General features: G+C 47.6%; 1 protein-coding gene across 1 annotated transcript in view; it reads right to left on the reverse strand.

The window, feature by feature from the left end:
- PPP4R3A (protein phosphatase 4 regulatory subunit 3A) overlaps window positions 1–13,841 on the reverse strand; it is a 94,782-nt gene that overhangs the window by 48,973 nt on the left and 31,968 nt on the right. Inside the window, exon 4 of the mRNA XM_082242806.1 lies at window positions 3,804–4,421. Coding sequence (XP_082098932.1) covers window positions 3,804–4,421 — 618 coding nt within the window. The remainder of the gene's footprint in view (window positions 1–3,803; window positions 4,422–13,841) is intronic.

The raw sequence follows: 13,841 nt of genomic DNA on the forward strand, positions 1-13,841 counted from the left end.
TAAATATGGGAGAATCGTGTGAGAAATATAATTGAAAAAGAAATGCGCATGAGCAAAAGCCATTGGCTCCTGCTGCTGTCAATCAAATCAAGTGACATGAGAGCGAGGGGCGGGGCTGAGTCCTGCTGTCTGTGGCAATGGACGGCAGCAGCGGGACTCGTGAGTGTGCCCGCACAGGTGCCCATTAAAGCGGCTCTCTGTGGGGGCACCCGATGAAGAGGAGGAGCCAGAAGTGACAACGGTGCACCCCAGAAGAGGAGGATCGGGGCTGCTCTGTGCAAAACCTTTGCACAGAGCAGGCAAGCATAACATGTTTGTTATTTAAAAAAAAAAAAAAAACTAAAAAAACCCAGAACCCTTGCAATCACTTTAAAGCGGGCCCAAATCTTGCTGTCTTAAGCTATGTTACAGCCCTTCTGCGACTGCATGGTTAAAAAAGACCCTGTCACCAACCTAAAAGATAAACTCCACCTTTCTGACCATGTTTCATGTTACACTCATAGTTGGGGTGGTAATCTGGTCAGCATGCACAGTCCCCCTACTTTACTGGATCATGGGGGTTCTTCTCCCCACAGAAACTTGTCTAATTTAAAATCTGTGTGGCTGTGCATGGCTCCCCCTGTCATTCATTGACAGGAAGCTGTGAATAAAGTCATCTCGATAAAACGCCAGGTAATATCCACAAACCAATCTTTATTTAGAAGAAACAATGCATAAAATACACACAAAAGGCCAAAGAGCTTTGGCATCTAGGCCTTAATCAGCCAAAGTCTTATCTGCCCCCTGGGTTTCTTAATGGAGCACTTGTAAGTCCACTGATACTTCCTCAAGATCCATAGCTGAAGGGTTGCATCTTGGTACGCACCAAGGCCTGAATGAAGGGGCTGCAGAAGCCAAAGCATTGCACCTGTGATCCCCTGATAGCAGGTGCAATGCTTTGCAGGGCTCAATTGCAAAAAAATATTAGATGCACGTTTGCTTTTTGCAAAAGCACAGAAAATATTGGCTGTAAACCTCAGACATGGAATAGCAGGGGTCTCAAACTGGTGGCCCTCCAGCTGTTGCAGAACTATTATTCCCATGAGGCATTGCAAGGCTGACAGTTACAAGCATGACTCCCATAGACAGAGGCATGATGGGAACTTGTATTTCCGCAACAGCTGGAGGGCCGCCAGTTTGTGACCTCTGCGCTATAGTGTGTACTTGTCTCAATCCAGAGCACTAAGTGTAATTTCTGTCTGCTGCCTCTTTCCTCTGCTATTAGCATGAGTCACTTGTGACAGGGTTTTCCTGACACCAAGAGTGAAAAGGTGACAGGGGAGGGCACAGTCTATGATTGACAGCCTGTTCCTGTGTTAAGGGGGTGTGTCCCTTCCCTCCAATCAGCTCTCTCCTCACTGATGTAACTCAAGCTCCCCACCCCCTGTTTTTCAGAGCTGAGCGATCCTGTGTAAATTTTGCATTCTGAATGGATGTAGTGGACAGATGGCTATAGATAAACAGGTACAACTTATGTAAGATTATCTTTTTTATCTCTGTGTATCACCTGAGGCTAGTCACTTCACTGGGTATATAGAAGGATTTACAACCACTTCTTTAAATGGTTTCTTTTCCATAAGGCCCCTTTCACACTTGTGTGACTTGTCCTGCAACTTAGGACTGCAAAGTTGCATGACAAGTTGTACCCCACGACTTCCAATGAGTACCATTCATATCTGTGGGACTTCAAAGTAGTCCGTGCGCTACTTTGGTCCAACTTTGATGTGACTTGAGGTCCAAAGAACTCAAGATTACACAGGCAATGCTTGAAGTCGCGTAACTTTCAGGTCGTACAAGTGTGAAAGGGGACTAAATAATTTTATACCTATTTGCAATGTGCTTTTGAACTTTCTAGGAAACTTGACTACTCCAGGAAGAGTCAATTCCCCAGCACAGCTCCCTCCCTTCTAACATGTAATAGCCCTCTTCTCACCTGGGAATAACAAATTACTGTTTATGCTGGCTCAGCTCCTCCATTCCTCCCTACACAGCATATTCTGTAGATGCCAGGGAGGAGTGAAGGGGAATACTACAGAGCAGCGGTCACCAACCAGTGCTATGTGGACCATGAGGAAATTTTGGTTGTCTCTAGGGATTCTGCTACAAATCAACATTGTGGTGGATGTACACTGCCCAATGTTGTTCCCAGTGTTGTTCTCAATCCGTGCTGTCAGTCAATACTGTAAGCATGCATTGATACCCAATGCCTCCTCTGTAGTTTCAACTTCTGTGAAGCATTGTGTGTATAAGGCAGTATTGTGATCCGGGGGGGGGGGGGGGCAGAGAGCTGAAGTATTGTGTGTAAAAAGCAGCAGTGTGATCCAGGGGAAGGGGGGAGGAGAGCTGGAGCATTGTGTGTATAAGGCAGCAGTGTGATCCAGGGGAAGGGGGGAGGAGAGCAGGAGCATTGTGTGTATAAGGCAGCAGTGTGATCCAGGGGAAGGGGGGAGGGGAGCAGGAGCATTGTGTGTATAAGGCAGCAGTGTGATCCAGGGGAAGGGGGGAGGAGAGCAGGAGCATTGTGTGTATAAGGAAGCAGTGTGATCCAGGGGAAGGGGGGAGGAGAGCAGGAGCATTGTGTGTATAAGGCAGCAGTGTGATCCAGGGGAAGGGGGGAGGAGAGCAGGAGCATTGTGTGTATAAGGCAGCAGTGTGATCCAGGGGAAGGGGGGAGGAGAGCAGGAGTATTGTGTGTATAAGGCAGCAGTGTGATCCAGGAGGAGGGGGACAGAGAGCTGAAACATTGTGTGTAAAAAGCAGCAGTGTGATCCAGGGAGAGGGGGGTGGAGAGCTGGAGCATTGTGTGTATAAGGCAGCAGTGTGATCCAAGTGGGAAGGGGCAGAAAGCCGGAGCATTGAGTGTATAAGGCAGCGGTGTGATCCAGGAGGGTGGCAGAGAGCAGGAGCGTTGTGTGTATAAGACATGAAAATTTCATGTTAGTGCTCTGCAGGATTCCAAATTGTGAGTTTAGTGGTCTGTGAGGTCCGAAAGGTCGGCGGCAACTGCTCTAGAGTTTCCATTGAGTGACAGCTAAGTCTGCTGATCTCACATTTAAAGATGGTGGCACCAAGCAGCAGTCTCAGGGCTTTTGGATGTTCACACAGTGGAAGCTTTTACAGGGAAACCACATGCATTAAAAACATGTTCTTCTTACCTGCTCTGTGTAATGGTTGTGCACAGAGCAGCCCAATCCTTCTCTTCTCAGGTCCCCCACCAGTGCTCGTGGCTCCTTCCCCTTGAAAAATGCCCCCATAGCAAGCCGTTTGCTCTGGAGGCATTTGAACAAGCTCACTTTCAAGCCGCCTCTGTGTCCATAACAGAGCGTGGCTCGGCCCTTACCCCGCTCCCTTCTCACTGACTACCTGTCTCAGCCAATGAGGAGGAAGAGACCTAAGAGCTGCTGCTCTCATGAACATCGCTGGATGGGGAAAGTTCTGGGGGGGGGGGGGGGGGGGGGGCTGAGGGGGGAGCTGCACACTGAAGGTTCTTTACCTTCATGTATAGAATGCATGTAGGTAAAAAACCTTCAGCCTTTACAACCACTTTAGTTCCCTGTAACTGACAGCGCTTACTTTCCTCAGGAACCAAGTGCGCAAGATAGGCGCGTCTTTTTACTGGTTGTTAGGACACTGGAAGCCCCTGCCGCACGGCATCCTTGGTTGCGAGGACGCAGGTGGCCCCTGTCACACTATAAAAAAAAATAATAAAAAACAACTAAAATTCTTTCAGGCCGATTGATGGAAACTTCACAGCAGGACCTTACCTGTAACATCCCAACTATCTCCACCTTGTTAAAAAATATGAAAGAGTGAAGCGTGGACAGCATGTTTTCTTCAAAGACAGAAGGGGTGGGCAATACCACGTCTTGTATATACTGCACTCTGTAGGTCTGGTGTATTTTCTGTTTCAGTTCAAGGTCTGATATGGGAATCACCTCTTTAAATTTAGCAGTTTTTGTCAGAAACTCGCGGTGCTTGCGCTGCACAGACAAAGACGGGTCGTACTCCAAGCAGCCAATGATGTCCATAATGCAGTCTTCTGAAAACATGACCTCAAAGAGTGCAGTTCGGTTTAAAAGGAAGATCCCCTTGATTATTTCATACAAGTGGTGCAATCCTTCAACGTTCTCCAGGTCTTCACACACGTGGAAAAGTTCCAGGAGTTTTTTGATGTATCCCTCGTTCTCCAGGGCCAGGGCAAGTTTCTCACGACGTAGCGGAGACGGTAACGACGATGCCACAACTTCAGCAATCTCCTCTAGCCGGCTAAGTTCACAGGTTGGTAGCTCCAGGCCAGGGGAGGACATGTCCTCGAAGCGCTCCTCTTCTGATTCGTCCACAAGGTCCTGAGTGATGTCCACCGAGGGGTCTTTCCCTTGAACCTGGAAGAAAACCAAAAAGGGGGCTTCAGAGTGACTCTGCCTGGTTAAACTTTTAACGATGCACAACTGCAAAAGTGTGGCAACTCGTCTGTCAGAAAAAAAATTGTTGACTTACCGTAAAATCCATTACTCTGATGTTCATTGACGAACACAGCTGCTGAGTCTTCTTAACCATTGGGTTATACTGCCTCCTAGAGGAGTAGGACACTAGGTAGGAAAAAGCTTGACTATGCCTATGGGCAGTCCCAGGGGGGTATACACCCACACTCCGCTATAGGCACTCCGTTTTGTTACAAGCAGTGTCAGAAGAAAATCAACTCATCAGAGGGGTGGGAGCTGTGTCAGTCAATGAACATCAGCAATGGACTTTACGGTAAGTCAAAAATCCCATTTTCTCTTTCATTCATTGACGGACACAGCCCCTGATTCTTCTTAACCCTTGGGACATCCCAAAGCATTGTAAACATGAGGGGTGTCAGAGTTTGCGACACCAGGGCAATAGTAAATACCAGCCTAAGCCGAACCAACCATAGTGAAACATATGGCAGGCCAGAGTCTCCGCTCTTCTATCAATCCTATCCTATCTTTAAAGGCCAAGGACTCCTCAACCGGAATTGAGTTAACTTTATATAACCTGGAAACCTGCGAGTCCACTACAGGTGGGACTGTTCACTTTTTAAGCAGGGAATCCTTAGAAAGATACCGCATAGAAAAACGCTTAGAGACCACAAGAGTGTGTTTTGGACAACCCCACTGCTATGTGACAATGTTGTCAAACTAAGCGGTAAAGGGGAACACGCCCGCCACAGTGGAGGACCTGTGGTGACAAAAAGGGACTGGCGCCGAAGACCCACAGTGACCACCACATTTTTAGAAGGCTGGGGGGAGGGGGTAACTCGAGGGTCCCATCGTCCCAGGGAGGGGCCCACGTCCACCCCAAAAACCCTCCAGGGGTAGATGGGGGACAGCTACTTACCATACCAGGAACAGGGTGGGCACCACCCCTGACAGACCACCGCTCCATCAGGACGTAGGTGGCTGTCGACCAGGAGGAACGCTGCAATTCAGGCCGAGAACAGGTCGTATGTTTAGCTCGCAGGCCAGCCCCCGTCTAGTGGGGCTATGTCGTGGCCAATCTAGCACGGAGCTGAGGCCTACGCGCGCTCGCTGGCCAGACTTGGGGGGGGCCCTCTGGATCTAGATTATCCAGTCTGTCGCCCAGTCCGGCAGTTGATAGTGGATTCTCACAGGAACAAAACAAAGATAGGAAAAAATCCATTTAAAAAGAAAAAAAATGCCAGGACCAAAGATCCCAGCAAGGAACTAGGTCCTTACTCCTGACTAAGCAGAAAAAAGTACCTATAGCTGAGTGTGGGTGTATACCCCCTGGGACTGCCCATAGGCGTAGTCAAGCTTTTTCCTGCCTAGTGTCCTACTCCTCTGGGGGCAGTATAACTCAATGATTAAGAAGAATTGGGAGCTGTGCCCATCAATGAACGAAAGAGAAATCACACCTGATCACATACACACACACTGCATGACTTCAGCCATGATAGCAATTGTTATTCATCTAAGTGGTTAACCAAAAGAAACTTTTGCTTTCAAAGCACCTGGCTGGAAGCTTGTAAGGAAGACTCTAGTGACTCTGACATTCCACCCCCCCCCCACCTTTTTTCACAGCATTCTCTCTGTAGCTATATATCATTACGTTTTAAAATGTTCTGTAAATAAGCTGTACAGACATTAAGAGCTTGTTTACACTTGCTTCAAAGTGTGGCACTGGACACTTTAACCACGTCAACTGCCCTATAGCAAATTTAATGCTACAGAGTGGCCGCTGTACGCAGGATCACGTGTTTATACGCATGATCCTGCACTTCCCGGTAGGGGGCGTGAATCTGCTTGGCGGCTTGCTCCTGCTGGGATTATACAACACCCTCCAATCATAAGACAGAGAGGCAGAACGTCGGAATGTTATGTAAACAAGGCAGATTGCCATTCTGACAGAAAAGAAGGCATGCATCCTGCGTTACTGCAAAGCAATGACATGGATCTTTGCCTTCCCATAGTAAAAGTACCTCCCACACTGTAATAAAACACTGCTTAGGAACACAGTTAACCATTTGATCACCACTCATGTTAACCCCTTCCCAGCCAGTGTCATTAGTACAGTGACAGTGCATATTATTAGCACTGATCACTGTATTAGTGTCCCTGGTTCCCCAAAAAAGGGTCAGTTAGTGTCTGATTTTCAGCCGCAATATTGCAGTCCTGTGTTAAGTCGCTGATGATCGCCATTACCAGTAAATAAAAATATCCCAGTTTGTAGATACTATAACTTTTGCGCAAACCATATTAGACTAAATGTATGAAGAAATTCGATTATTTAACTTTTTTTTTTTTGGATACGTTTTATAGCAGAAAGTAAAACTTAAATAAAATTGCAGTTCTTTTTTTGTTTATAGCGTAAAAAATAAAAACTGCAGAGATGATCGGATATCACCAAAAGAAAGCTCTATTTGTTGGGGGGAAAGGACAGCAAAATTATTTGGGTACAGCATTGCACAACGGCGCAACTGTCAGTTAACCACTTCAGCTCCGGAAGGTTTTACCCCCTTAATGACCAGGCTATTTTTTTGCGCTTCTGCACTGCGTTGCTTTAATTGATAATTGCGCGATTGTGCGATGCCGTACCCAAAAATACAATTGATGTCCTTTTTTCCCCCACAAATAGAGCTTTCTTTTGGTGGTATTTGATCACCTCTGCAGTTTTTAGTTTTTGCGCTATAAACAAAAAAAAAATATATATTTTTTTCTTTCTGCTATAAAACATTCCCAATAAAAGAATTAAAAAAAAAAAAAAATCAAAATTTTTTATCAGTTTAGGCCAATTTGTATGGGCTATATAAAAATCCCAAAAAGTGTATATTAATTTGGTTTGCGCAAAAGTTATATCTTTTACAAACTACGGGATAGATTTATGGACTTATTTATTTATTTTTTTTATTAGTAATGGCGGCGATCATCGATTTATCGGGATTGAGACATTAAGGTAGACAGATCAGACCCCTGACATTTTTTGGGGACCAGTGACATTAATACAGTATTCCGTGCTAAATAATATGCACTGTTACTGCATATGTTACTGTATAAATGACACTGGCAGGGAAAGGGTTAACACTGGGGGTGATCAAGGGGTTAAATGTGTTCCTTTTTGTGCTTACTGTGTGGGGGGATGGACAGAGGCAGACAGTGATCGGTGATTCCACTTAGCTGAATCACAAAATCTTTTCCTGAGTCCCTGACAGAAGACCCGCCTGCTTTGTTTACATAAGCAGGCGGCTCTTCTGTCATTCTATCTGAAGATTGTGGGAGGCGGCGGCGTTCGAGCCCGCTCCTCTCATGGTCTGGCTCCCGCTGTGTCTAATCACAGCGGGAGCGCGGCCCTGGTGGCAAAACCGCGTGCACATACTAACATAGATATACGCGATTATGTGCAGCCGAGCCTCCCTGCCGCAGTAAATCTGCGTGGGGCGATGGGCAAGTGGTTAAAGTAACAGTGCCGTTTTGCATAAAATGTCCTGGTCATGAAAGGGGGGGGGGGTAAATCTTCTGGAGTTGAAGTGGTTAAAGCGCTCTGAATGCCAATCAAAGCCTGTTACAAAAAAATAAAAATAAAAAGGTCCCTTTACAGTCCTGGCCACACTTTGTGTTTGATTTTCTTCAAAAATTATACCCCATGTCGCTTTCTTGGAGCCTCAAAGCCTCCGTAGAAGTCTATGACAACGCTTGCTTACAGCACCTGCAGCTTTTGAGAGGCTTGCATTCAGCTTTAGCTTGGTTTTGTTTTGGAGGTATTGCAAGTGTGAGATATCCCAGGATGCACTGGGAAACCAACAGGCAAACCTAAAAGATATCAACAGCAGTCACTTCTGGTTCATGTGTATATATTCTGGGAGTGTCTGGTGCAGACGTCACATCTGGTGCGCAGCGAGGAGCAGCAGAAAGGTGAGCGGGGTCTGACTCCGGACTGAAGCAACTAGCAGACGGCACACATAGTGTGCAACATGGGAAGACTATAACAGAAAGGAAAAGGGAGGGGGGGGGGGGTCAGAGAGATATGACTGAGCGGCAGTGGATAAACAGAGCTGGGGGACTGGAGCAAGACAAACTAGAAGATGTCAAACGTGGCACGCAGAGTGGGAGCAATATAGCGGGAGGAGATCAGGGACCAGAGAGAGAGAGAGAGAGAGAGAGAAGGATCAGCAAGCCAGAGGATCAGAAGAGCTGAAGGTTACTACTGATCAGGGGCATCAGCAGAGCTGGGGGTAGTTCTGAGTGGGGGATTAGCAACGCTGGGGATAATAAGTGGGGAATTACCATCGCCGGGAATGAGTGGGGGATTAGCAACACTGGGGGTAATGAATGGGGCATCATCAGAGCTGGGAGTACTATTGAGCAGGGTATCTGATGAGCAGGGGATCTGCTGAGTGGGGTTTCTACTGGGTCCCTTTAACGCAAACAGAAAATCAACACAGAGGGCATTTGCCAAGCTTAATTAAAGTTTCAAAAAAGCATCACTGAAGCATCAAAAAAGCATATTGAAGCTGTAGGCACTTTAATGCTTTATTGTGTGTTGAAGTTGAAGCAAGTGTAAATGAACTCAAAGTGCAACTTTAAAAAATGGATTTTTGTAAGATCTTACCGTAAAATCCTTTTCTCTTAAAGCGGAGTTCCACCCTAGTTATACATTTTTTTATAAAAATCCCCCCGGGACAGTCAGGGCTAGCACATTCCACAATGGCTAGCCTCTGATCTGTCCCGGGTTGCACTTACTTTTCAGGAGAAATACTTACCTTGAAATTGTCTTCTCCAGCGCTGCCATCTCGGGTGTGGGCAGCTTGAAGCCAGCGCGATCCTCTTCCACGTCCTCTTCCTCCTTCTTCGGTCCCACGATGCACTGCACCGGCCCCGACGTCACTTCCGGGTCGCGCGCGTCATCCCTCCACAGCTTCTGGGCATGCCCAGAAGCTGTTTAGAAGGGAATGACGCGCGCGCCCCGGAACTGACGTCGGGGCCGGTGCAGGCGCAATGATTCCTGGGAGCGATGACGTTCAGCTCCCAGGAATCATTGCAAAAGCCAGGAAGTGACGAATCGCCGTGGCCGCCGAGGGGAGGAAGAAGGAAGTAAGGTGAGTATATTTTCTCTAAAAGGTAAGTGAAAAAAAAAAAATTGCGATTATCCATTTGTTTTTCAGGTGACCGGGAGCGAGAAGATGGAGGTAAGTATAAATTTCAGGTGGAACTCCACTTTAAGCTCATTGACAGACGTAGTCTTCTTGATTCTCAAGAGCTGGGTTATGTTGTCTCCGCAGGAGTAGGACTAGGCAGAAAGACAAAACGTTCTGGCTCCACCTTAGGGGCAGTCCCTGAGGGTATATCCTCCCTCTCTCTGCTACAGGGAATCAGTTCTGTTTTAAAGCAGTACAGAGAATTTAACCCAACCCAACTCAATGATAGAGGGGCGGGTACTACGTCTGTCAATGAGCTTAAGAGAAAAGGATTTTACGGTAAGATCTTACAAAAATCCATTTTTCTCTATCGCTCATTGACAGACGTAGTCTTCTTGATTCTCAAGAGCTGGGACATCCAGAAGCAGTGCCACAAAATGAGGGGTGGGATTGACAGAATCAAAATCCAATCTAGAAGGCCCAACCGGAGCCAACCAGAAGTATCAAAGGACTCATCGAGTAAACAGATGAGACCTACCCCACAAATCCTCGAGGTAGACCAACAGTCTCCTCAAACAGTGGCCTGCAGGAACCTTGCAGCCAGAAGAGGCATCTGACGATGCCATCACATAAACCTTATACAATATTGTAAAGGTATGAACCGACTACTAAACAGTCGCCTTGAAAACCTGAACCACTGACGCCTGATGGCGGAAGGTCCAGGAAACTCTAAGCGCCCGAGTAGAATGCGCCTTAACAGGGAACGGGGGATCCCGACCCTTAGATAAAATAAGCCTATACCACCGTCTGTCTGATCCATCTAAAGATGGTCACAGCAGAACAGGCAACCCCTTCTTAGGGCCATCCGTGATCACAAACAGTGAATCCGTCTTACAAATTGAATCCGTAGTATTCAAGTATATCCTGATCGCCCGAACTACATCCAAGGAATGCCATGCAAATTCTCGAGGATGATTGGGCTAAGGACATAGGAAGGACAATACACTGTCCTTATTCAATGAAACTTTGAAACCACCTTAGAAGGAAGGATGGATTCGGATGAAGAACAACCTTATCCCTATGAACCACCAGATCTGGGGAACAACAGTATAATGCAGCCAGTTCTGACGCCCTGCATGCAGAAGTGATAGCCACCAAGAAGACCACCTTCTGGGATAAAGTAGGCAAGGGAATCTCCCTGATATTTTCAAAGGGAGGTGTCTGAAGAACCGACAGCACCAAATTAAGATCCCAGGATGGTAACGGCGCGTGCACTGGCAGAGCCAGGTGTCGCACCCCCTGGATGAAATTCCGCACCAAGGAATGAGTAGACAAAAGCTTCTGAAAGAAGATAGCAAATGCTGAAACCAGACCCTTGATAACACTCAAGGCCAGCTTCTGCTCAACTCCCTGTTGCAGAAAGCCAATATTCGGACTACCGAATAAAGATGTAGATGGAACCCAAGGGATTCACATCACACAATATAAGACTTCCATGTACGATGATAATCTTTCTGGAAGTCGCTTTCCTTGTTTTAACTAGAGTAGGAATAACTGAAGCTGACAATCCCTTGTCCTTCAGCACCTGGGTCTCAATAACCAGGCCGTTTAAAACCAGCGATCGTAAAGCAGGATGGAAGATCGGTCCCTGAGACAGTAGATCCTCCCTGAGAGGAAGTCTCCACGGGACGTCCGCCATCAGTCTGACCAAGTCGGCGTAACAAGCTCGACGAGGCCAGTCCGGAGCTGCCAGGATTACTGGAATTCCTTCCTCCTCTATCTTGCGAAGAAGTCTTGGCAGTAACCCAAGAGGAGAGAAGGCATACATTAGCTGGTATTGCCCCCACGGGGCGATCAGTGCGTCTGCGGTTTCTGCTAGAGGATCGCGGGAGCGAGCCACGAATCTCTGAACTTTCCTGTTGAATCGAGATGCCAACAGATCCATATCCGGGGTGCCCCATCGTAGGCACAACTGGTGGAAAACGTCTGGATGGAGGGACCATTCCCCCTGATCCAGAGTCTGACGGCTGAGATAATCTGCCTGCCAATTCTCCACCCCCGGAATGAACACCGCAGAGATTGCTGGAACAAATCGTTCCGCCCAGCGAAGAATGCAAGCCACTTCTTTGGCCGCTCGGACACTCTTGGTGCCCCCCTGGTGATTGACATAAGCCACGGCCGTGGCGTTGTCCGACTGGATCCGAACCGGGCTGCCCTGGAGCTGCTCGGTCCAGTGAATCAGACAAAGTCTGATCGCTCTCAGTTCCAATACATTTATCGGTAACCTGGATTCTTCCGGGGACCAAAGTCCCTGGACAGATAACTGACCGAGAATTCCTCCCCATCCGGATAGACTGGCATCCGTGGTCACTGTCGTCCAATATATTGGCAGAAATGACTTTCCCTGGCTGAGCATCGGAGACCGAAGCCACCAGACCAGAGACTCTCTGGTCTGTTTGCTCAATCGGATCTGATTGTCCAGGGATTCCGGATTCAGATTCCATCTGAGAGGAATCTCTTGCTGAAGAATTCGGGTATGGGACTGGGCAAATGGGACTGCTTCGAAGGAAGCCACCATCAACCCCAGACCCGTCATGCAAGTCCGAAGGGAAGACCAGCTGTTGGTGGACTGCTGATTGAATCTTTCGGAGTTTCCCTACCGGAAGAAAAAACTCTTGTCCCGACTGTGTCTAGAATTAGACCCAGATATTCGAGCCTCTGGGTGGGAACCAGAAATGACTTTTGCTGGTTCACCAGCCACCCGAATTCCTGTAAGGAAATCATAGTAATTTCTATGTTTTGTAGCAAGGTCTGAGGAGACTCTGCATGAAGCAGAAGATCGTCTAGGTAACCTAGAATCGATATGCCTCTTTGGCGCAGAAGTGCCAACATTGGGGCCAACACCTTCGTGAAGACCCGCGGAGCCGTGGCGAGACCGAGAGGTAACGCCACAAACTGATAGTGGTTCTCTTCTACGGAAAAACGTAGAAACCGCTGATGTCCTGCGAAAATGGGAATGTGAAGATATGCGTCCTAGATGTCTATGGACGCTAGGACATCCCCTGGATGCAGAAAGGCTGCTACTGTGCGAATGGACTCCATTCTGAATCTTCTTATGTAGACAAAAGAATTGAGTGCCCTTAAGTCCAGAATTGGACGCACTTTGCCCTCTTTCCTGGGTATTGTAAATAGGTTTGAATAAAAACCCCTGAAAGCGTTCTGTCCAAGGAACGTGGACTACCACTCCTTGTTGTAGTAAATCTGTGACTGCTCTCCACAGATCGTCTAAACGATCCGGGGATAGTCGGCTATTGGAAGGGAAGAATCGCGCCGGTGGGAGAGATCGAAACTCGATCTTGTACCCTGACCTTATGACTTCGCAAACCCATCTGTCCGGGATTCTGGAAAGCCATGGATCCGGGAACCGGCGAAGACGTCCCCCCACCCCAGTTATGGGTGGGGGGCGCACCTTCAGGCTTTGGACGGTTTATCTTCAGGTCTAGAGGGGGCGGGCTTTTGCTTGCCCGACCAACGACCCCTGACGCCTCCTGCAGGAGCTTTGGAGGACTTAATTTTTTCACCCGCGGGACGAAAAAAACCTCTTGTGAGCAGAAAAAGAAGGTCCTCGTCTTTGACGAGTTCCTTTACCTTTAAAATTTTGCGGTAAAAAGGTGCTCTTTCCACCCGTGAGATCCTTAATGATCTCATCTAAGTTGGCTCCAAATAGACGCTCTCCTAAAAAGGGGAAATTAGCCAATGCTTTTTTGGAACCTTGGTCGGCTAACCAACCTTTTAGCCACGGTGTACGCTTGAGAACCACTGCTGAGACTGATGCTCGCGCCAATAATGAAGTGGCGTCTAACGCCACATCACACGCAAACTGTAACCCCTGTATCATCTGTTCCAACAAATCTGATACCGCCTGAGGGACCTCTTCTAGGTCCCGGCGTAACCACTTGGTCCATACAGTTACAGCCTGCGAAACCAGACCAATAGCAATTATTGGTCTGAAAGCTGATCCAATCAAGGTAAACCTGGTGCGAGACATAGCTTCTATCTTGCGAGCCACTGGATCTTTAAAAGACGGAGCGTCTTCTAGAGGAATAACCGTGGCTTTATTCAATCTAGCAATTGGTGAATCCACCACAGGTGGTTCTGTCCATTTCTTAATGAGGGTTTCCTCAAACGG

Source organism: Pelophylax lessonae, assembly GCF_965119305.1.
Source record: "Pelophylax lessonae genome assembly, chromosome: 13".
Taxonomy (NCBI): Eukaryota; Metazoa; Chordata; class Amphibia; order Anura; family Ranidae; genus Pelophylax; species Pelophylax lessonae.